We start from the raw sequence: 23,365 nt of genomic DNA, 5'->3' as shown, positions 1-23,365 counted from the left end.
GATGGATGAGGTCAACTAGCCCTGGTGCCGTTATCATTTTTGCTGAGTAACAGGCCAGTGTTTCCCCAGGGATGGGGGGATTGCTTACCACTGGGGGTGCTCAAACCCCATGGAATCACATGGAAGAAAAATAAATTTCCTTTGTAATAATCATTCAGTTATTTGGATTATGTCATGTGGAAGGTCACAGTCTGCCTGTGATTTTAACACCTCTATCACATATGCCAATCTACCATTTCTTTCTTTTTCTTTTTTTTTTTTTTGAGATGGAGTCTCTCTCTGTCACCGAGGCTGGAGTGCAGTGGTGTGATTTCAGATCACTGCAACCTCTGTCTCCCAGGTTCAAGCGATTCTCCTGCCTCAGCTTCCCGAGTAGTTGGGATTACAGGCACACACCACCATGCCTGGCTATTTTTTGTATTTTTTAAGTAGAGATGGGGTTTTGCCATGTTGGCCAGGCTGGTCTCGAACTCCTGACCTCAGATGATCCGCCTGCCTCGGCATCCCAAAGTGCTAGGATTACAGGCATGAACCACTCAGCCCCAACCTACCATTTCAACAAAGAGAAAGCCAACTTTGGCCACTAGCTTTTAATTCATTCAACACAGATTTATTGAGCATCTACTATGTGACAGGCACTGTCCTAGGTGCTTGGGTCTCATCAGTGAAAAAGACAGAAATCCCTTTTAAAGCTTTTGTTCTATGGGGGAGAGACTGACAATAAACATAAACATAATAGCTCAGAAAATTATAGAATTTGTTCAAATTTGATACGTATTATGAGCAAAAACGAAAAAATGGAGGGGCATCAGGGGTGAGGAGAGTTGCAATTTTTATTTATTTATTTATTGAGACAGAGTCTCACTCTGTCGCCCAGGCTGGAGGGCAGTGGCATGATCTCGGCTCACTGCAACCTCTGCCTCCTGGGTTCAGGTGATTCTTGTGTCTCAGTCTCTGGAGTAGCTGGAAGTACAGGTGTGTGCAACCACGCTCACTAATTTTTTTCTTTTGCGTCTTTAGCAGAGACGAGGTTTCACCATGTTGACCAGGCTGGTCTTGAACTCCTGGCCTCAAGTGATCCACCCACCTTGGCCTCCCAAAGTGCTGGGATTATAGGCATGAAACACACGCCCAGCCAGAGTTACAATTTTACAATTTTAAATAAGGTGGCCAGGGAAGCTTTCATTGAGATAATAATTGAGCAATAATTTGGAGAGGGTGAGAAAGTTAGCTCTATGGACATCTGGAAGGAACAACATTCTAGGTAGAGGGAATAGCAATGCGAAAACCTTTTGGCAGGAGAATGCTTAGCATGTTTAAGCAATGGGTTGGAGTTCTACCTGGCTCCAGTGAAGTGAGTAAAGGGAACAGTAGGAGGAGGAGTTGGTCAGAGACGTAATGGGATAGGGCATATCTATGAAGGTCTTGTAGGACATTGTAAGGACTTTGGCTTTTATTCTGAGCAAAATGGAGGCATTAGAAGGTTTTGAGCAGATAATTGCAATGATCTATTTTAAAAGGGTCATCATGGCTTCTTTGTTGAGAATCAACTTTAGAGAAACAAAGATAGGAGCAGAGAGACCCAGTCAGGAGGCCACTGCAATAATTTGGATAAGAGAGGATGGTGGTTTAGACCAGGGTGATGACAGAGGAATTGGAAAGAAGATAGATTCTACAAAGATTTTGAAGGCAAAGCCAACAGGATTTCCCAGTGAATTGAATGAAGGGTGGGAGAGAAGGCAAGTAATGAGATTTTGGCCTGGGCAACTGGAAGAATGGAGTTTGTGCCAGCAGGCCTGGGGAAGGGTATGGGTGGATACAAGGTTTGGGGAGGGGAGATCAGAGTGCAGTTTCGGATGTGTAAGTTTCAGATGCCCATTAGACCTCCAAGTGGATCTGGGAAGACAAGCCTAATGTTGTGAGGGGTCTATGCTGGAGATGGAGATCTGGGAGTCTTCAGTGCATACGTGGTACTGAAAGCCATGAGATGGGAGGAGATCACCAAGCAACGTAGATTGAAGAGAGAGTAGGCCAAGGATTACTCCTTGAGACCCTCCAACATTAGCAGGTCTGGGGGAAGAGGGGATTCAACAAAGGAGACTGAACATGAGTAACTGGTGATGCTGGAGGAAAACCCAGGGAGTACTGTATGCAGGAAGCCAAGTGAAGAACACGTATCAAGAAGGAAGGAGTGATCTGTTGGGTGATCTGCTGCTGAGAGGCCAGTAAGATGGGAAGTGATTTGGCAACACAGAGATCATTGAATCCCCTGACACCAATGGTTTCCGTGTATGGTGGGTTGGGGTGAAATTTTGCTGAAAAGGGACAGGAAAGAAGGAAAATATCTGGCTAGAAAACTGAGGTGAAGACAACCTTTTTTAAAAAAATAAAGATTATCATCTGTAAAGAAGGTATATTTTTGAAAATAAAGATTAGAGCAATAACAGCATATGTGTATGCTGTGGAATGATACAGTGGTGAACGAACAAAGATGTAGGAAAGAGGAAGGAGAATCAGTAGACCCTTGAGGAGGTGAGGAGGTAGAATCTAGTGCATAAATGGAGAGATTGGCTTTAGCTAAGGTGGATAGATGTGATGGTGAAAGTGCCTGCAGGTTCCCCCATCTGATGATTTCAGTAGGATGTGAGATGATCAGCTGAGAGTGGGAATGAGGAGGGAGGCATTAGGGATCTCAGGAGAGAGACGTAGTGAAAACAGTCATCTGGAAGAACGGATGGACTCAGGAAGGGAGTGTGATTGCTGGGCAGCATTAAAGGCTCATTTGAGAGCCATGGTCATGAAATTAAAGAGAGGCTCGTGAGCAAAGCTGCACGTTTTTCTCCAGCCATGTTCTGCTCCATGTCTGTATAGAGCAGGTGGAGAGTTAGCTTTTTCCATAGTTGTGGGTTTACCAAGAGAGTTCTACGAAGTAAGAAAGAGATAGGTCAAGAGTATGTGAAGGGAGTAGTTAGGATGATTGACTATGGAACTTAAACTGGATAAGGAGAGGAACGAGGACATTACAGAGGTGGGAGACAATGAAAAGACGGTGGGATCAACAGATTTGTGGTCCCAGACAGATAAAAAGAAATGATTTCATTGCAATGTTTTACTTGAGTTGCATTCATTTTTGTTATCCCCCTTTCTTAAAGGCAAGTGTGTTGGTTTTCTATTTACCCTAATAATAGTGTCTCCTTTTTAAGTAAATAAAGGTATAGGTAGTATTCAACCAGGGCAAAAATCTGAGAGGTGGTCTACAGATAGCCAATGTATAAGAAACACTGGGTTAGATCTTCAAATTTCAACAGAGAAAACTCTACCTAGCCCAAAGTGACCAGAAAAGTATTTGGTCACAGGCAGTCCTACCTCTTGGGAATGAAGTGAATTAAAATGTTTTAACCCAGTGGTTCTCAGACTTTTTGACTTCAGGACTTTTTACACTCTTGAAGATTATTGAGGATTCCAGGGAAGTTTTGGTTATGTGGGTTATAACTATCAACATATTCAGTATTAGACATTAAAACTGAGATATTTAAAAATGTATTAATTTATTTAGAAATAATAAACTCACATGTCAACATAAATACCTTAATTAATTAATTAATTTTTTTCTTCCAATTTTTAGTTTAGTTTCGGGGGTACATATGCAGGTTTGTTATACGGGTAACCGATGTGTCATAGGGGATTGGTGTACATATTACTTCATCACCCAAGGAATAAGCATAGTTCCTGATAGGTAGTTTTTTGGTCCTTACCCTTCTCCCACCCTCTGCCCTCAAGTAGGCCCTGATGTCTATTGTTCCCTTCGTGTCCCTGTGTACTCAGCGTTTAGTTCCCACTTGTAAGTGAGAACATGTGGTATTTGATTTCCTCTTCCTGTGTTAGTTTGCTTAGGATAATGGCCGCCAACTCCATCCATGTTGCTGCAAAGGACATAATCTCATTCTTTTTTATGGCTGAATGGTTGTCCATGGTGTATCTGTACCATATTTTCTTTATCCAGCCCACTGTTGTTGAGCATCTAGGTTGATTCCATGTCTTTGCTATTGTGAAAAGTGCTGCAATCAACATATGAGTGTATGTCTTTATACATTTTTATGAAAAATAATTACTTTCCAAAAGAAAAAGGAAGAGTGGCATTGTTTTACATTTTTGCAAGCCTCTCTTTTGCCTGGCTTAATAGAAGATAGCTGGCTTCTCATATTTACTTCTGCATTCATCAGTTGTGACAACATGTGTCTCCAAAACTCTGTTGTATACTTGTGAGAAAACAAAGGCAAATCAACTCTTAGGATTACTATAAAAATACTTTGCCCTTGTGGCTTCCCTGAAAAGGTCTTGGGGACCTACTTTGAGAAGTGCTAAGCTGTTGAATAAGGAAGTGGGAGTGGGAGACAGGTTTTTCAAATCCCTGAAGGCCAATATTCACAAGTGTGGAACTCTGGACAGGCCTGTGAAGAAGCATCCAAAATACAGGGTCTTGATCAGCAAAGCATCTCTCGGCCTCAGTTTCCTCATCTGTGAATGGAGATGTCACCCCCTACCCAGACCATCCCATGGGGTGTGGTGAGAACAAAGGAGACCATCAACACAAAAGCACTTTGAGGGTTTTTATGCTCTGCAAATGCCATGTCTAAAACAGCCAAACACCCCCCTCCTACCCATAAAAATACAAACAACATTCTTTGAACTGGCAGCCTCTTAGCAGGTTTACAAGGACTCCTTGGCTTTCCTGATGGCTGTTTGGGTTTCCTTTGCAGCTGGCCAGTGGAGTGCCCCAGCTGGAATACCACTGTCTGGGTGGTTTCTATGGAAACCTTTCCTCCCAGCGCCATGTGAATGACCACGAGTGGCACTCCATCCTGGTGGAGGAGATGGACGCTTCCATTCGCCTGATGGTTGACAGCATGGGCAACACCTCCCTTGTGGTCCCAGAGAACTGCCGTGGTCTGAGGCCCGAAAGGCACCTCTTGCTGGGCGGCCTCATTCTGTTGCATTCTTCCTCGAATGTCTCCCAGGGCTTTGAAGGCTGCCTGGATGCTGTCGTGGTCAACGAAGAGGCTCTAGATCTGCTGGCCCCTGGCAAGACGGTGGCAGGCTTGCTGGAGACACAAGCCCTCACCCAGTGCTGCCTCCACAGTGACTACTGCAGCCAGAACCCATGCCTCAATGGTGGGAAGTGCTCATGGACCCACGGGGCAGGTGAGGGCTGGGGTGCCAGGCTGAACCCAGGGTTTATCCCAGAAGGCTCTTCAGGTGGGAAAGGCATGTCAGGGTGGAGATCTCAGAGCCTCCTGGTTCGAAATTTCTCTCTCTTCCCCTATCTTGTGAGTAACAGGTTGGAATCTGCAATATCTAGACTAGGGGAAGCCAGGAGTCTTCCTTCCCTCTCAACAAAAACTATCTTTCTACTTCTGGGGGGACGAGGGAGGATATGAATGGGGACCTCAGGGACAGAGGGTTGAATTAATCACATACCTTAGTGTCATCACTGGTCTATGCACAGTCTCCTTCTCATTCCCCTTTAACTTATATTCCACTCCCTTCCCCTTCCCTAACACTAGAGGCAAACATTTACAGTTTTTGAATGAGTTCTTGCAAAATACATGTTGTTTTTCATATGCTTGAATTTCCAATTTATATAAGTGGTATATGTTGTTTACGCTTTCGCTCAGCACCATATTTTTAAGATCTGTCAATGCTGCCATAAGCAATTCTCATTAATTGCTTCTAACTGTGGCTCAGTACTCCATGATGTACACGCACTCACATTTTCCCTCTCCACCCTCGCACTCCAAACACCCATCTCCATCATCAATGCTGCAGGGAGCATTCTCCTATATGTCTCCTTGTGAAGCTGTGTGAGAGTTTCCTTCACACACACACACCCGACACCCAGGGGTGGAAGTCACAGGCTCACAGTATGCAAATAATTATTTTGACTAAATAGGGATACATTGCTCTCAGCATGGCTATTCTATACATCACACGCAACATGAGAGGTTCCTGTGTACCCACATGCCTCTCAGCCATCTATTCTATACATCACACACAACATGAGAGGTTCCTATGTACCCACATGCCTGTCAACATGTGACATGCCTGTCAACACTTCGCATTACCCCTTTTTCTGATTTTTGTCTGGCTAATCATGTCATTTCTACCTGCAAAATATCCAAGGAATCCATCACTTCTCTCTTTCCCCACTGCTGTCCCTCTGTCCCAAGCCCCCATCACCTCTCACCCTGGCACCAGCCTCCTCCCTGTTCTCCAGCTTCTATCCCGGCCTTCCACCTTCCAGCAGGAGCCGGGGTGATCTTTATCCAGCACAGACCTGTGCATGGCACTCTTCTGCTGAGAACTGCTCAGTGGCCGCCGTGCTGTTAGGATAGAGTCCCAATCCCTGCATGTGGCTCCTGCACCTCCCAGGCCATAGTTCAAACTCTCCCTGTCCCTCACCAGGCTGGCCCACCCTGGTGTGGTTTGAGTTCCTTGACCATGCCACACCCTTCCCTAGCCTTTGCACACACTCTTCTCTTCCGCCTGAAACACCTTTCTCTTTGCCCTCTAGCTTCTTGCCTAGCTAATTTCTACTCATCCTTCAGATCTCAAATGAAATAGCTCCCAGATCCCTAGAGTAAGCTAGCCTCATCCCCCACCCCTCCCAGCATTTCCCTTCAATAAAACTAATTTTATTATAATTACTGAGATACTGATATTATAGCTAGCTGTCTAGGTTTGAACCCCAGCTTTGCCATTTACTGGCTTGAGCAAATTCTGTCCATTCTCTGTGCCTCCTTTCCTCATCTGCCATCCCTTTGTACCTGTCCCCTGATGAGGATGATGACAGTCACCAACCTCAGGGTCATCGTGAGGATCAAATGAGCCAACACAGGAAGATCCTTGGAACAGTGACTAGCACTAAGTTAGTGTCTATGGTTGTTATCCTGTTTATTACTGTTCTTTAGGTGACTGTTGTCTCTGGTGGGCTGTAAGCTGTTTGAGGGCAGGGACCAAAGTGCTCTTGTTCAGCAGGGCACCAATGCCCAGCACGGTATTGGGCACAGAGGGGAGCAACCAAATAAATAAATGGTAACTGAACGGCTGCACAAACACACCAGTCTGCCAATGCCAGGTCTCCTTTAACTGCTAGGCCAGTGCGGTCTCTCACCTCCCTTCTTTTTCTCCCAGGCTATGTCTGCAAATGTCCCCCACAGTTCTCTGGGAAGCACTGTGAACAAGGAAGGGAGAACTGTACTTTTGCACCCTGCCTGGAAGGTGGAACTTGCATCCTCTCCCCCAAAGGAGCTTCCTGTAACTGCCCTCATCCTTACACAGGAGACAGGTAATCCCAGGAGAGGCCACCTGCCATGGGCTCCTTACCTTGGGTTTTGCACCGTTAGGGAATGCGCTCTGTACTCTAACCTCTAGAAAGTCCAATGGGAGGCCAGGGGAGAGTGCTGCAGGGACCTGGCTTCTAGGCCTTTTCCATGTGTTAGGGCAGTGGTCCCCAACCTTTTTGGCACCAGGGACCGGTTTCATGGAAGACACTTTTTCCACGGACCAGGCAGGAGAAACGGGAGATGGTTTCAGGATGATTCAAGCACATGACATTTATTGCACACTTTGTTTCTATTATTATTACATTGTAATATATAATGAAGTAATTATACAACTCACCATAATGTAGAATCAGTTGGGAGCCCTGAGCTTGTTTTCCTGCAACTAGACAGTCCCATCTGGAGGCGATGGGAGACAGTGACAGATCAGGCATTAGATATATGCTCCTTATAAGGAGCATGCAAACTAGATCCCTTACATGCACGGTTCACAACAGGGTTTGTGCTCCAGTGAGAATCTAATGCCCCCAGAAGGCATCTAATGCCTGACAGAAGGCGGAGCTCAGGTGGTAATGCTTGCTCACCCATGGCTCATTTCCGGCTGTGCAGCTCGGTTCCTAACAGGCCACCGACCAGTATGGGTCTGTGACCCAGGGGTTGTGGACCATTGTGTTAGGGCGTCTCTCTCTAACCACCTGCATTACAACACTTCTGGAGGAGGAAGCTGCTTATTAGAGATTTCCCCAGCCCTATTCTGAACATACTGTCTCAGATTCACAAGCTGGGGCTTAGGAATCTGTACATTTAACCAGCTCCTCAGGTAGTTCTGGTCCTTGCTGCAGTCTGAAAATGGCTGAAGTGCTTATTCTCTCACTCTGGACCTGAACTTCCCAGTGACCTGGGGAGAATGGTTCCACTTGGGCAGGCGCTGCTGTGCCTGGAACCCCACTGCCAGCTGTCTGTGCCTCATACTGTGTGGGGCTGTGGCAGTTGCAAGGGAAACTGTCATTCCTAGAATCCTAGAGGGAAAGAGAATTTGACAATTATCTGGTTTTAGGGCTCCCAAACTTGGGAGCCTTTAAAGAATCATGAAAGAGACATGAAAAATATAGATTCCAAGATCCAGCCTAGACCAACTGAATCAGAATCCCCAAGAATGGGCCTAGCTTCTATTTTTAACAAGCTCTCAGTGGATCCCTTTGCTATTAGCCTGTATATAAGAGCCAGTGATGTAGTTCACCCACTCATTTTACAGCTGCAGTAACTGAGGCCCAGGCAGGGAAAGGGCTTTCCCATGATTACTCTGGGTATGCTGATGACCCCAGTCCTTTTTTTTTTTTTTTGAGAAGGAGTTTCACTCTGTCGCCCAGGCTGGAGTGCAATGGCACAATCTCGGCTCACTGCAACCTCTGACTCCTAGGTTCAAGCCATTCCCCTGCCTCAGCCTGCCAAGTAGCTGGGATTACAGGCATGTGCCATAACACCTGGCTAATTTTTGTATTTTTAGTAGATACGGGGTTTCACCATACTGGCCAGTCTGGTCTTGAATTCCTGACCTCAAGTGATCCCGCTGACTCTGCTACCCAAAGTGCTGGGATTACAGGCATGAGCCACTGCGCCCAGTCGACCTCAGTCCTTTTTCTCAGCAACTGGTGTGTCCTGCCCTGCTTTGCAGTAGGGAATGCTATTCGTTCACGAGATGTGTTGGGAGGACATTTCACAGCTGAAAGTGGTGTCTGCATTTTAAAAGAGGACCTTGGGGAAAACAACATTTAACCCAAAATAACAAAAAACTGGTAGTGAAATTTCAGGCACTGAGAAATGTTTTGGACTCAAATGGGATGGGGCAAACTTTCCCAATAGCCCTCAAAAGTGGATAAAGCTGGCCACAGAAGTTTCCCTGGAGCTTCACACCATGGAATGCCAAGCTACAGGTACCCTGAGAGATCGCATGCTTTCTCTGAGCAAGTTGCCCATTGTAAGGTGGCTGATCTGTGCAGGACCACATTGGCTCCTGTGACCTCCTGGTGAAGCACAGCAGGGAACATGGGTGCCTGGCTGCTATAACTGGGCAATGCTGACTTGTATCTGGAACCCTGACATCATTGCTAGAGAGTCGATGTCTCTACTGCAGTGATATGGGAGGAAATCCAACCTCATGATAGAGAGTGTATCCAGTGCCTAGATCTCATTGCTGGAAAAATAATAGACATTCCCAGATCCTAATGGTCACAAATGAGGATGTAGATGAGACCCATACTTTACTGGTGGAAGGTGGAAAGTTCTGATGTTGATATGCTTGATAGTTACTTTTTTGGGGGGTGAAAAATGGGAGACGGTAGGTTTTGGGGGGAGCAGTCTCTATCCCATAGATCTCTGTAAGAGGGGACATGGAAAGGGCAATTTCATGACTCGGCCCCCTGACTACTTCTCTGTCTCTGCAGGTGTGAAATGGAGGCAAGGGGTTGTTCAGAAGGACACTGCCTAGTCACTCCCGAGATCAAAAGGGGGGACTGGGGGCAGCAGGAGTTACTGATCATCACAGTGGCCGTGGCGTTCATTATCATAAGCACTGTCGGGCTTCTCTTCTACTGCCGCCGTTGCAAGTCTCACAAGCCTGTGGCCATGGAGGACCCAGACCTCCTGGCCAGGAGTGTTGGTGTTGACACCCAAGCCATGCCTGCCATCGAGCTCAACCCATTGAGTGCCAGCTCCTGCAACAACCTCAACCAACCGGAACCCAGCAAGGCCTCTGTTCCAAATGAACTTGTCACATTTGGACCCAATTCTAAGCAACGGCCAGTGGTCTGCAGTGTGCCCCCCAGACTCCCGCCAGCTGCGGTCCCTTCCCACTCTGACAATGAGCCTGTCATTAAGAGAACCTGGTCCAGCGAGGAGATGGGTCAGTATAGCCAGAGATGCTTAGCCTCTGGGATTGATGGAAGTGGGTGGTGGTTCTAAACACTCCGTTATCTGAGGCACAGGCATTTTTAGCTACCACGCATCCAACCCTTTGGGATGGGACACGATGAGATGTGTTCAAGGTTATAGGGCACGGATGCTGGAGCAGATACCAGGTTTCTAGGGCTCATTCTTTTGCACTCCTTTAAATTCCAAGTCACTCCATGGGATTGAGGTTCATGACAGAAATGTGTAGACCCTGGATAGGGTTGGGTAGAACCCTTGGAGTGAGAAGGGGGCTTCTGCACCTTTGTGCTTTTCTGGGAAGGGAAAGGAGAAGTGGTCTAAGCTTCTGGTTGCCCAGTGTGGAAGTGCAGCAGCCCTGGGCCAGACCTGGCTGACCTAGAGGGGGAATATCACCTTCCTCTCATCTTTGGCTCAAAAGGAGGTGCATTAGTAAAGCACTTCATGTTTTGGCATAATCATTAGCAGTTATGATAGGTATTTTCACTATGTGTCAAATAGGGAAAATGAGGCCCATCAAGATGCAGTGACTTGTTCTAACTAACCCAACTATTCAGTAGCAGAGGCAGGGCTAGGACCAAGGGCTCCTGGTCTCCTGATTTCTGAGCCACATCTCATTTCATCACTCTCCATGATAGACTCCATCACACCTGTGAGTCCAAACTGTGTGTGTGTTTCCTTCAGTTAAGGGGATGAAACTCACCAGTAGGACTTGGGATGGAGTTACTGTATCCAGCTGTGGGGGTGGGTTGCATGGAGACATCCAAATCCTTCCCTTGTTCACTGACCCTCAGATTAGTGGCAGGGATTTGCAAGATGGGCTGGCCTTGGGTCAAACCTCTAGCCTTGAGCTTGTCCCATTGGATTCTATGTTATCAACGTAAGCCAACAGAGACAACCTGCACAGATGGGCCTATACCCACCCACTCCCATCTCCACCACTCGCTAGGTTATATATAGTTGCTATAAAGCCAGCTGAAACCTTCCGGGGAGAAAATGAGCTCACCCTATCTTGCTGTTCCCTTTCAGTGTACCCTGGTGGAGCTATGGTCTGGCCCCCTACTTACTCCAGAAACGAACGCTGGGAATACCCCCACTCCGAAGTGACTCAGGGCTCTCTGCCGCCCTCGGCTCACCGCCACTCAACCCCAGTCGTGATGCCAGAGCCCAGTGGCCTCTATGGGGGCTTCCCCTTCCCCCTGGAGATGGAAAACAAGCGGGCACCTCTCCCACCCCGTTACAGCAACCAGAACCTGGAAGATCTGATGCCCTCTCGGCCCCCTAGTCCCCGGGAGCGCCTGGTTGCCCCCTGTCTCAATGAGTACACGGCCATCAGCTACTACCACTCGCAGTTCCGGCAGGGAGGGGGAGGGCCCTGCTTGGCAGACGGGGGCTACAAGGGGGTGAGTATGCGCCTCAGCCGAGCTGGGCCCTCTTATGCTGTCTGTGAGATGGAGGGGGCACCTCTTGCAGGCCAGGGCCAGCCCCGGGTGCCCCCCAACTATGAGGGCTCTGACATGGTGGAGAGTGATTACGGCAGCTGTGAGGAGGTCATGTTCTAGCTTCCCATTCCCAGAGCAAGGCAGGCGGGAGGCCAAGGACTGGACTTGGCTTATTTCTTCCTGTCTTGTAGGGGGTGAGTTGAGTGTGGCTGGGAGAGTGGGAGGGAAGCCCCCAGCCCAGGCTGCTGTCCCTTGAAATGTGCTCTTCCAATCCCCCACCTAGTCCCTGAGGGTGGAGGGAAGCTGAGGATAGAGCTCCAGAAACAGCACTAGGGTCCCAGGAGAGGGGCATTTCTAGAGCAGTGACCCTGGAAGACCAGGAACAATTGACTCCCGGGGTGGGCGAGAGACAGGAGGTCTCCCTGATCTGCCGGCTCTCAGTCCCCGGGGCAGAGCCTGATTGACTGTGCTGGCTCAACTTCACCAAGATGCATTCTCATACCTGCCCACAGCTCCATTTTGGAGGCAGGCAGGTTGGTGCCTGACAGACAACCACTACGCGGGCCGTACAGAGGAGCTCTAGAGGGCTGCGTGGCATCCTCCTAGGGGCTGAGAGGTGAGCAGCAGGGGAGCAGGCACAGTCCCCTGTGCCCCTGCCTCAGTCGAGCACTCACTGTGTCTTTGTCAAGTGTCTGCTCCACGTCAGGCACTGTGCTTTGCACCGGGGAGAAAATGGTGATGGAGGGCAACAAGGACTCCGAGGAGCACCACCAGGCCTCGGGCCCCAGAGGTCCCGCTCCTCAGCCTACACGCAGAGGAACGGGCCCACCTCAGAGTCACACCACTGGCTGCCAGTCAGGGCCTGCCAGGAGTCTACACAGCTCTGAACCTTCTTTGTTACAGAATTCAGACCTCATGGAACTCTGGGTTCTTCATCCCAAGTTTCCCAGGCACTTTTGGCCAAAGGAAGGAAGGAACTAATTCTTCATTTTAAAAATAATTCTTAGGCACTTTTTGACCTTGCTGTCTGGATGAGTTTCCTCAATGGGATCTTTCTTCCCTAGACACAAGGAACTCTGAACTCCTATTTAGGGCAGGTTGGAAGCAGGGAGCTGGACCGCAGTGTCCAGGCTGGACACCTGCCGTTGCCTCCTCTCCATTGCAGACGCCTGCCCATCAAGTGTTACCTGCAGCGACTCAACCCTATGCATGGAGGGTCAATGTGGGCACATGTCTACACATGTGGGTGCCCATGGATAGTACGTGTGTACACATGTGTAGAGTGTATGTAGCCAGGAGTGGTGGGGACCAGAAGCCTCTGTGGCCTTTGGTGACCTCACCACTCCCTCCCACCCAGTCCCTCCCTCTGGTCCACTGCCTTTTCATATGTGTTGTTCCTGGAGACAGAAGTCAAAAGGAAGAGCAGTGGAGCCTTGCCCACAGGGCTGCTGCTTCACGCGAGAGGGAGATGTGTGGGCGAGAGCCAATTTGTGTGAGTGGTTTGTGGCTGTGTGTGTGAGTGTGAGTGACAGATACATAGTTTCACTGTTTTTTTTTAACAATAAAGTATCTTTTTTACTGTTATTTTCTGTGTCCTTTAGCCTGTTGGGAACGATGCAAGGGTCCACAGGCCCTTCCAAGATTCATGGATTTTGGGAGCTGGAAGGGATCCTAGAGATTGTCAAGCAACAGAGATTCCCAACCTGGCAACATTACCTATCCCAGACACAAAACCAGAACTTCTGGGGGTGGGGCCCAGGAAACTAAACTATTTGGAAAAAACCCTCTGCCTCTGATACAACTGTCTGCAGTGGTTCAAGCCCCTCCATTTAGACGGGGCTCTGGGGCTCTGAGGCTCTGAGGGATGAGTCCACTAACTAGCAGGCTAGCTAAAGCCCAGGACAAGACCTGGGGCTTCCTGCCCTTGCCAGCACTCTTTGCACTGCATGGCATTAGTTACGGAGAAGGGACTTAACTATCAGAAGTCTTGGGAAGCTGGCCCTCCTGGGACCCAGAGTCAGCCTATGGCTGCTACTCCACAGCGCACCCTTGGTCGCCAGCTAAATGTGACTTCACCAGGCAACCATGACGACACCGAGACAGGAAAGCCCAGTCCCTGCCTTCAAGTTCCCAATCCAGCTGGGCAAAGAAGGCACACCCGTGGGAGACACCACGCAGGCAGTGGCTCTGAGGTTGAACAGGTTTGATTCCAAGCCCAGCTCTGTCGCACACTAATTATGTGGCCTTGAGCAGATATGACTTGGCCTCTCATTTTTCAAAGAGAATTTTTTTAGAGCAGTTTTATGGCTCACAGAAAAACTGAATGGAAGATACAGCGATATGCCTTCCCTCCCATACATAGCCTCCCTCATTATTAACATTCCCCACCAGAATGGTATAGTTGTTGCAACTGACAACTCTTCATTGATGGGTCATTATCACCTACAGTCCATAGTTTACATTAGGGTTCACTCTTGGTGTTGCACATTCTATGGGTTTGGACAAATATGTATAATATGTATCCAGCATTACAGGCTCTTGCAGATGGTTTCACTGCCCTAAAAATCTTCTGTGCTCTGCCTACTCTTCCCTCCTGCCCCCTAACCCCTGGCAACCACGAAACTTATTGCTGTCTCCATAGTTTTCCAGCATGTCATATAGTTGGAATCATATGATACGTAGCTTTTTCAAACTTGCTTCTTTTACTAATATGCATTTAAGATTCCTCCATATCTTTTCAGGGCTTGATCATTTCTTTTTAGTGCCGAATAATACTCCACTGTCTGGATGTACTACAGTTTATTTACCCATTCATCTTCTCAAGGACATCTTGGTTGCTTCCAAGTTTTGGCAACTATGAATACAACTGCTATAAACATCTGTGTGCAGGTTTTATGTAGATATAGGTTAGCTCTGGGTAAATACTGGCAAACAGTCTTCCAGAGTGGCTGAACCATTCCACGTTCCCAGCAGCAGTGAATGAGAGCTCCTTTTGCTCCACACTCTCACCAGCATTTGGTGGTGTCTGTGTTCTGGATTTCCACCTTTCTAATGGGTGTGCGGTGCGGTATCTCACTGTTGTCTTAATTTTGCATTTCCCTGATGACATATGATGTGGAGCATCTTTTCATATGCTTTTTTTTTTTTTGACATCTATAGATCTGCTTTAGTGACGTGGCTGTTAAGATGTTTGGCTCATTTTTAAATTGGTTTGTTTTCTCAATGTTGAGTATTAAGAGTTCTTTGTATATTTTAGAAAACAGTATTTTATGAGATATGCCTTTGAAAATATTTTCTCAGTCTGTGCCTTGTCTTCTTGACACTGTCTTTTACAAAGCATAGGTTTTTAACTTTTTTTTTTTTTTGACAGAGTCTCACTCTGTTGCCCAGGCTGAAGTGCAGTGGCACAGTCTCGACTTACTGCAACCTCTACCTCCTGGGTTCAAGCAATTCTCCCACCTCAGCCTCCTGAGTAGCTGGGATTACAGGTGCCCACCACCACACCCAGCTAATTCTTGTATTTTTAGTAGAGACAGGGTTTCGCCATGTTGGCCAGGCTGGTCTTGAACTCCTGACCTCAGGTGATCCACCCGCCTCTGCCTCCCAAAGTGCTGAGATTACAGGCATGAGCCACCGCACCTGCCCTACTCGTTTTTAATTTTAAGGAAGTCTGGTTTATTTCTTTTATACAGAATGCCTTCGGTGTTTTATTTAAAAACTCATTGCTAAACCCAAGGTCTCTAGGTTTTCTCCTATGTTATCATCTAGGAGTTTTATAGTTTTGCATTTTACATTTAGGTCTATGGTCCACTTTAAGTTACTTTTTGTGAAGGATGTAACATCTAGATTCACTTTGTTTGCATGTGGCTGTCCAGCTGTCCAGCACCATTTGCTGAAAAGGCTGTTTGCTCCATTGTGGTGCCTTTGCTCCTTTGTCAAAGTTCAGTTAGGCCTCTCATTCCTCAGTAAAATGAAGATAGTAAATAATATAGGAATAATAGCTATCTCATATTGTCATGAGAAATACATGTAAATGGAAAGTTTATTAAAGCATAAACAATAAATGGTGGCCAGTATGATAGAAAATAATACCAGGCCGGGTGTGTGGCTCACACCTGTAATCCCAGCACTTTGGGAGGCCAAGGTGGGCAGATCACCTGAGGTCAGGAGTTCAAAACCAGCCTGGCCAATGTGGGGAAACTACATCTCTACTAAAAATACACAAACAAGCCGGGTGTGGTGGTGGGCGGCTGTAGTCCCAGCTACTCAGGAGGCTGAGGCAGAAGAATCGCTTGAACCTGGGAGGCGGAGGCTGCAGTGAGCAAGGATTGTGCCACTGCACTCCAGCCTGGCTGACAGAGCAAGACTGTCTCAAAAAACAAAAAAGGACAGATAGCATACAGATAGGACTGATTTATCAGGACTGTGCAGGAGATCACAAATTGTCCAGTGTTGCCCAAATTTCTGTTTTGCTTATCACTTTCACAATTTTTGCCCTGATAGAATACAACTTGTACTATTATTTAATACTTAAAAAATATATTTCAATGTTTACAAAATATTCTCTATTCATCTCTAAACAATAATATCTCTACACTAAAGGATTTGAGAGTATTTCTTCCTGATACCATGAAAATATGTAACCATTCAGATTAAGAAATGACTGTCAGGGGCCCCCTCTTCGTCTTTGGGAAACAATGACCTGGTCCTCCTCATTCCTGATGTTTCACATGCTAAGGCCCATAGAGAAAGGGTTTGTCTGAGGTCTCACAGCCGGAATTCCAGGGGCAAGACCCCAACGCAGGTCCGACACCCAGTCTGGGGATGTCCACACAGCACCTCCCTGCCTCCCATTCTCCTGGATGGGGAACGCCTTCTTAACCAGCCCACCTCCATCCTCTCCCCACCAGGCCCCGCCTTCTCCTTTTCTTCCGCAGCCTGCGCCTTCACAGATTAGCCACCAGAGGGCTCTCTGGGATCAAGGACCAGTTTACTGGGCCTGCAGGGAGGCCTAAAGGTTTTCAGGTAAATCCCGGCATCCTAAACCACTGGGGATCAGGCAGACTTGCAGTTCACCATCATGACTGTCACTACCATCAGCCACCACCTCTACTGCCTCCTTTTACTGAGCATTTGCTATGCCAGGTGCTGTGCAAGCACTCAGCGTCTTATCTCATTTAATTCTCACAAAAACCTAATGAGGGGCCAGGTGCAGTGGCTCCCACCTGTAATCCCAGCACTCTGGGAGGCCGAGGTGGTTAGATCACCTGAGGTCAAGAGTTCGAGACCAACCTGGCCAACATGGTGAAACCCCGTCTCTACTAAAAACACAAAAACTAGCTGGGCATGGTGGCGTGTGCCTGTAATCCCAGCTACTCAGGAGGCTGAGGCAAGAGAATCACTTGAACCCAGGAGACGGAGTTTGCAGTGAGCCGAGATCATGCCACTGCACTCCAGCCTGGGTGACAGAACGAGATTCCATCTCAAAACAACAACAACAACAACAACAACAACAAAACCCTAATGAGGTAGGTACTATCATCATTTACAAATGGAGAAACCGAGGCACAGATAAACTGAGGGACCCGTAATTTATGTTAGTAACTTAAATAAGGTAAGTCACAGAGTTCATGAGTGACAGGACCAGGATTCCAGTCCAGGTCGGCCTGACTCGGGAGGTGCGCCTTACGTTTGGGTTCGCGAAATAAATTACAAATACAGGGGACCGATGAGCAGCAGCAAGTGCAATGGAACAGGCTGAGTTCAGAACAAGCCAAGAGAAGGCCATGCTAATTTCTAGGTGGCACAGAGCCAGGGGGCCCAGATTTGGGGAGGTGGGGGTCTGCTCAACTTAGGACTCAACCCCAGGCCTCTCCCGAAGCCCTACATCCACTTTTGGGGCTGGACCTTAAGAGTGGCACAGCAACCTTGAGCATCGCTAGAGGAGCAGGCCAGAAGGGAGGGGCAGGGTGGGGACTTGCTGCCCTGCTGTGAGGAGTGGTTTCAGGAGCCAGACAAGGCCTTGCTATTGGAGAAGGAAACGCAGCTGGGATTTGCCAGGACAAACGACGGTGTAAGAACTGGGAAACAGGAGAATTGGGAAACGACTTCCTTCAGGGGCTGGCAGACGAGGGAGGGCTTGCACAGTTGTTGTTACAGGGGTGGTTTTCAAGCCTTTACAGGAAGGACACATATGTTTTCCAGGCATCAGGGCAGTGCGCTGGAGGGAGGCACATGGGATCTCCGAGGCAGGCATGAGGACTGGGCTAGAACCCTCAAAAAGTGAGCATCTGGGGATAAGCAAAGGCAGAGCCAAAGGCCTTGGGGGGAAAATGACATCTGTTGGACTGAAGATTATGTATGAAGATTCTAAAAGAGCTAGAGGGCAAAAAAGACCCAGCAGGTAGAGTTTTAAGGCATGGAGTGACATGCCCGGGGCTCGCAGCTGGTCCAGTATAGAAGAGTCAACCCAACCTCTTTGCACGACTTGAAACACTGGTGCAATGCCAGCCTGCTAGGGTGCCAGACCCAGGTGCTGGTCCATCACCTGTGGTGCGGTGTCTAAGGACAAGCTTTGGAAACCCTCGGGCAGCCTCTGACTGCTTCTAGAAGAGGGGCACCAGCTGTTTCACTGAATGAAAAGCAGGAACTTTCTCAGACATCCAGCTGCAAAAAGACAATTTGAAAACTTTTCTCAAAATTCCTCAATGAATCCAAAGTGTCCAACCAAGAAAGGTGCCTGGTTAGATTGATACAAAGCTGACAATATAGTGATGTCACCTCCTTACCAGGCCAGGGCACTATTCACTATAGAAGGAGACTACACTGAATTTAGTAACCAAAGATTTCAGATACGTAATTAGCCCCCAAGGGCAGAGTGGGAGTAGATTTCATCTGATTGATCAGTGCCCTCAGGCAGCTCACAATCTGGGGAAAGTGGCCGAGCAGCCACGTCTCCAGCGCAGGCAGGTATGAGGATAACCAGAGGAGGGAGGTGACAGCATTGCTGAGGAGGAAGCTGTAAAGTTCTGACTGAACTGGCCAGGATGGGTCCACAGGGGCCCAGCCATCTGAGCTGGGTCTTAAAGCAGAGCTTCCAATTTAGCACAGAAAGGAGGGTCAGCTAGGCTAAGGGAAAATCCCAAAGGGAAGGCCTAGAGATTTTAAGTATTTGGGCAATGGTGGGTAGTTCTGACAGCTGGGAGTGACTTATGGAGGGCAGGGTGCAAAGCAGGCTGGAGTCAAAAGACAGGCTTGGAAATGTGCTGTGCTCAGTGAAGGAGGTAAGGAATGAAGGAATCAACTGGCAGGGGAGAAGATTGCAGCAGCAAGGACGTGAGGTTTGATGTCGGACAGACCTGGCTTCACTGCTTTGGAAACGTGATCTTGGGCAAGTCATTTAACCTTTTATGCCCAGTTTGCAAAGTGTGGATATTACCAGTACTTTCCTTCACTGGATTTGAGTATTAAAGGAGACAATATACATAAAGTGCTTAGCATAGTTTGTATACTGAATGTTCAGGAGATGTTAGAGATATTTTACCATTACTACTGAAAAAGCAGCTCATTGTGTAGTATCCATATTGACACACTTTCCTTTGTTCCATGGCCATAATAAAAGGACATTCCCACCCCCCTGGCCGTGCGCAGTGGCTCACGCCTGTAATCCCAGCACTTTGGGAGGCCGAGGTGGGTGGATCACCTGAGGTCAGGAGTTTGAGACCAGCCTGGCCAACATGGTGAAACCCCGTCTCTACTAAAAATACAAAAATTAGTCGGGCGTGGTGGCAGGCGCCTGTAATCCCAGCTACTTAGGAGGCTGAGGCAGAGAATCGCTTGAACCCAGGAGGTGGAGGTTGCAGTGAGCCGAGACTGCACCATTGTACTCCAGCCTGGGGGATTAGAGCAAGACTTCGTCTCAAAAAAAAAGAAAAAAAAAAAGGACATCCCCCCAGCTAAAGGTAGGTGGGCACCAAATGTTCTCAGGCATTGGTTCCTGGCAGCTGAGGTGGGCAATTTCCACCCCATCCCCCACTCCAGCCAAGGGGACATTTGGCAATTCTGGAGACATTTTTAGTTGTCACAACTTGCAGGGTGCAACTGACATCTAGTGGGCAGAGGCCCAGGATGCTGCTAAACATCCTAGAATGCACAGAAAAGCCCCTCAACAAGAATTCTGCAGCCCCAAATGGCAATAATAGTGAGGTAAAGAAACTCTGTCCTAAAGAAACCCATGCAGCCTTTCTGTAGCACCAGAGCAGCCGGAAATCCAGCCTGGGGCAAAAGTACCCTTACGCCAAAAATAGAAGTTATGCATATGGCTTTGCTCATTTCTAAAAAGGCACCATTCTGGATTCTACATCTGTCAGAGTAAATATCAGGGTGAGTGAAAAATGAAAGGCAATCTAACAATATAAAGAATAGTATACAATGATCAAGTAGGATTTATTCCAAGTAAGCAAGGCCAGTTCAATATTCAAAAATCAATCAATGGAATCCACCATATCAAAAGGTGAAAAAAGAAAAACTATACGATCATATCAGATACAGAAAAAGCATTTGACAAAATTCAGTACTCATTCATGATTTTTAAATATCTCAGTACAGAAATAGAGGGGAACTTCTATAAAAATTATACTACTTACATCATACTTAAAGTGAAAGACTGAATGCTTTCCCTACAAGATCAGGGACTGGACTAGGATGTTCACTCTCACCACTTTTTTTAAACAGGAAATTTGAACCATTGCAATATGACAAAAAAGAAAGAAAGAAAGAAAAGAGATAGACACTGGAAAAGAAGAAATGCATCTATCTCTATTTGCAGACAACATGGTTGTCTAAATAGAAAATCTCAAGAAATCTAACCAAAAACTCATAGAATTATCGAGTACAGAAAGGTCACAGGATACAAGATTAAAATACACAAATCAGTTATATTTCTATATACTACCAATGGACACACAGAAACTGGAATAAAAAATACCATTTATAATTGCTCCAAAGAAAATTAAATACTTAAGTATAAATCTAACAAAACACAGGATCTGATAAATGGTTAAAATAACAAATAGTGTCAGGAAGGATCACTTAGGTCAGGAGTTCAAGACCAGCCTGACCAACATGGCAAAGCCCCCTCTCTACTAAAAGTACAAAAATCAGCTAGGTGTGGTGGCATGCACCTGTAGTCCCAGCTACTCGAGAGGCTGAGACAGGAGAATCGCTTGAACCCAGGAGGCAGGGGTTGCAGTGAGCTGAGATGGTGCCACTGCACTCCAGCCTGGGTGACAGAGTGAGACTCTGTCTCAAAAAACAAACAAACAAACACCACAAATAGTGATAACACCAAAGGCTGGCAAAGTTGCAGAGGAAATAGATCACTCATACATTGTTGCTGGAGTAGCAAAATGGTAGTCACTCTGGAAAATGGTTAGAAGTTCCTTTTAAAACGAATAATGGGCTTGCCATACGTATTAGTCTGTTTTCGCGCTGCTGATAAAGACATACCAGACATACCAGAGACTGGGCAATTTACAAAAGAAAGAGGTTTAATTCGATTTACAGTTCCACATAGCTGAGGAGGCCTCACAATCGCGGCGGAAGGCAAGGAGGAGCAGGTCACATCTTAAGTGGATGGCGGTAGGCAAACAGAGAATGAGTTTGTGCAGGGAGACGCCCCTTTTTAAAACCATCAGATCTCGTGAGACTTATTCACCATCACGAGAACAGCGCAGGAAAGACATGCCCCCACAAATCAGTCACCTCCCACCGGGTCCCTCCCACAACATGTGGAAATTCAAGATGAGATCTGAGTCAAACCATATCACCATACAATTCAGCAATTGTGCTCCTGGGCATATATCCCAGAGAAATTAAAACTGATTTTCATGCAGGAACACTTGTACAAATATTTATAGTACTTTATTTGTAATAACCAAATCTGGAAACTGCACATTTCTTTCAGTGACTGAATGGTTAAACATCAGTACCATGGAACCCTACTCAGCAATAAAAAGAAAAAAACTATTGATAAATGCAACAACTTAGATGAACATCAAGGAAATTATACTGAGTGAAAGAAGCCAATCCCAAAAAGATACATATGGCAGAATTCAATTTATTGAATTATTATTATTAATTTCATGAATAAAATTATAGAGATGAACAGATTCGTGGCTTCTGGGGAAGGTTAGGGATGTGGGGGACTGAAGGGAGTGGGTATCTATAAAGGGGTAGCATAAGGAGTCTTGAGGTGACGGTACAGTTAGGCATCTAGATTGTGGTGGTAGTGTATACAAAGCTACTCATGATAACATTGCATACAGCTATACACAAACACACACACACAAATGAGTATCTGTATAACTAACGAAATCTGAATCAGCTCTATGGATTGTGCTAATGTCAATTTCCTGGTTTCAATAATATACTACAGTTATGCAAGATGTTAACACTGGGAAGCCCAGCTGAAGAGTGCTCTAGACCTGGACCTCCCTCCTGTGCCTTTGAATCTTCCTGTAATCTACAATTATTTCCCAATAAAAAACCTATATCAAAAGAAGTAGATGACTGAATTTTAAGAGGCAAAATATTTGAACAAGTACTTCCTTAGGCCAATAAGCATGTAAAGAGGTGCAAAACATCACTAGTCATTGGGGAAATGCAAATTAAAACTGTAATGAGATGCCACTTCACACCTATTAGAAGGGCTAAAATTTAAAAGACCACAATATTAAGTATTGGTGAAGATATGGAGCAACTGTAACTGTTATACATTAGGAATCCAACAAGGAACGGCCACTTTGGAAAATAATTTGCCAAAAGTTAGCACACATTTCCCATACAACCTCATCATTTCACCTCTAGGTATTTACCCAAGAGAAATAAAAACATAGGTCTACACAAAGACCTGTACATGAGTATTTATAGCAGCTTTATTCATAATAGTAATTTTTTTATAATTAAATATAGAGTATATTTGAGCCCAAAACTTGCGAATGGCCACTGGGAAGCACAGATTCAAGTTGCCCTCATAACATACTCTGATTAGCAGCAGTTAGAAGTGAGTTTTAAAGGAAGAAAGAAGAGGTAGTTTCTAAATTGTTTACCAGAAATTTACATTAAAATAACATAAGCCATAATAACTAAAAATTTGAAGCAACCTCAAAGACTATCAACTAATGAATGGATAAACAAATTATGGTTCATCCACACAATAGATACTACTCAGCAATAAAAAGAACCCATTACAGATACATGTAACAACATGGAGGAATATAAAAAGGATGATTATGTTAAGTGAAAGAAACCAGACACAAAGGGCTACATATGTAACGGTTTTATATGACATTCTAGAAAAGACAAAACTGGAGACAGATAAAACAGATTAGCAGTTGCCAAGGGCTGAGTGGTGTGAGGATGGGATTGATTGCAAAGGGGCACAAGGGACCTTCTGGGGGCAAAGGAAACATTCTGTATCTTGATTGAGATGGTGGTCACATGACTGTATGCAAAACACATTGAACTGCACATTTGAAAAAGGTAAATTTAAATTTAATTACATGTAAATTATACTCCATTTTTTTTAAAAAAGGAGACCAATGGCCAAGGGTCTAGTAAAGCATACCCATTAAAGACACACATAGTTCCTCAGCACAA

The 23,365-nt window shown here is 46.3% G+C and overlaps 2 protein-coding genes across 12 annotated transcripts in view; one reads left to right on the top strand and one right to left on the bottom strand.

Moving 5' to 3' along the window:
* Positions 1–13,291, top strand: part of FAT2 (FAT atypical cadherin 2) — an 87,374-nt gene extending 74,083 nt beyond the window's left edge. The window contains exons 21-24 of one of the 2 annotated variants that reach the window (XM_003828989.6): positions 4,761–5,202; positions 7,192–7,345; positions 9,785–10,242; positions 11,295–13,291. In XM_003828989.6, coding sequence (XP_003829037.2) covers positions 4,761–5,202; positions 7,192–7,345; positions 9,785–10,242; positions 11,295–11,827 — 1,587 coding nt within the window. In that variant the 3' untranslated portion in view covers positions 11,828–13,291. The remainder of the gene's footprint in view (positions 1–4,760; positions 5,203–7,191; positions 7,346–9,784; positions 10,243–11,294) is intronic. The other variant, XM_055112807.2, reaches the window with a different exon arrangement.
* Positions 1–23,365, bottom strand: part of SLC36A1 (solute carrier family 36 member 1) — a 210,481-nt gene that overhangs the window by 140,052 nt on the left and 47,064 nt on the right. The gene's annotated exons all lie outside the window — the stretch shown is intronic.

Source organism: Pan paniscus, chromosome 4, assembly GCF_029289425.2.
Source record: "Pan paniscus chromosome 4, NHGRI_mPanPan1-v2.0_pri, whole genome shotgun sequence".
In the NCBI taxonomy this organism is placed as follows: Eukaryota; Metazoa; Chordata; class Mammalia; order Primates; family Hominidae; genus Pan; species Pan paniscus.
Note: the sequence above shows the minus strand (reverse complement) of the source record. Positions and strands in the feature narration are given on the sequence as shown.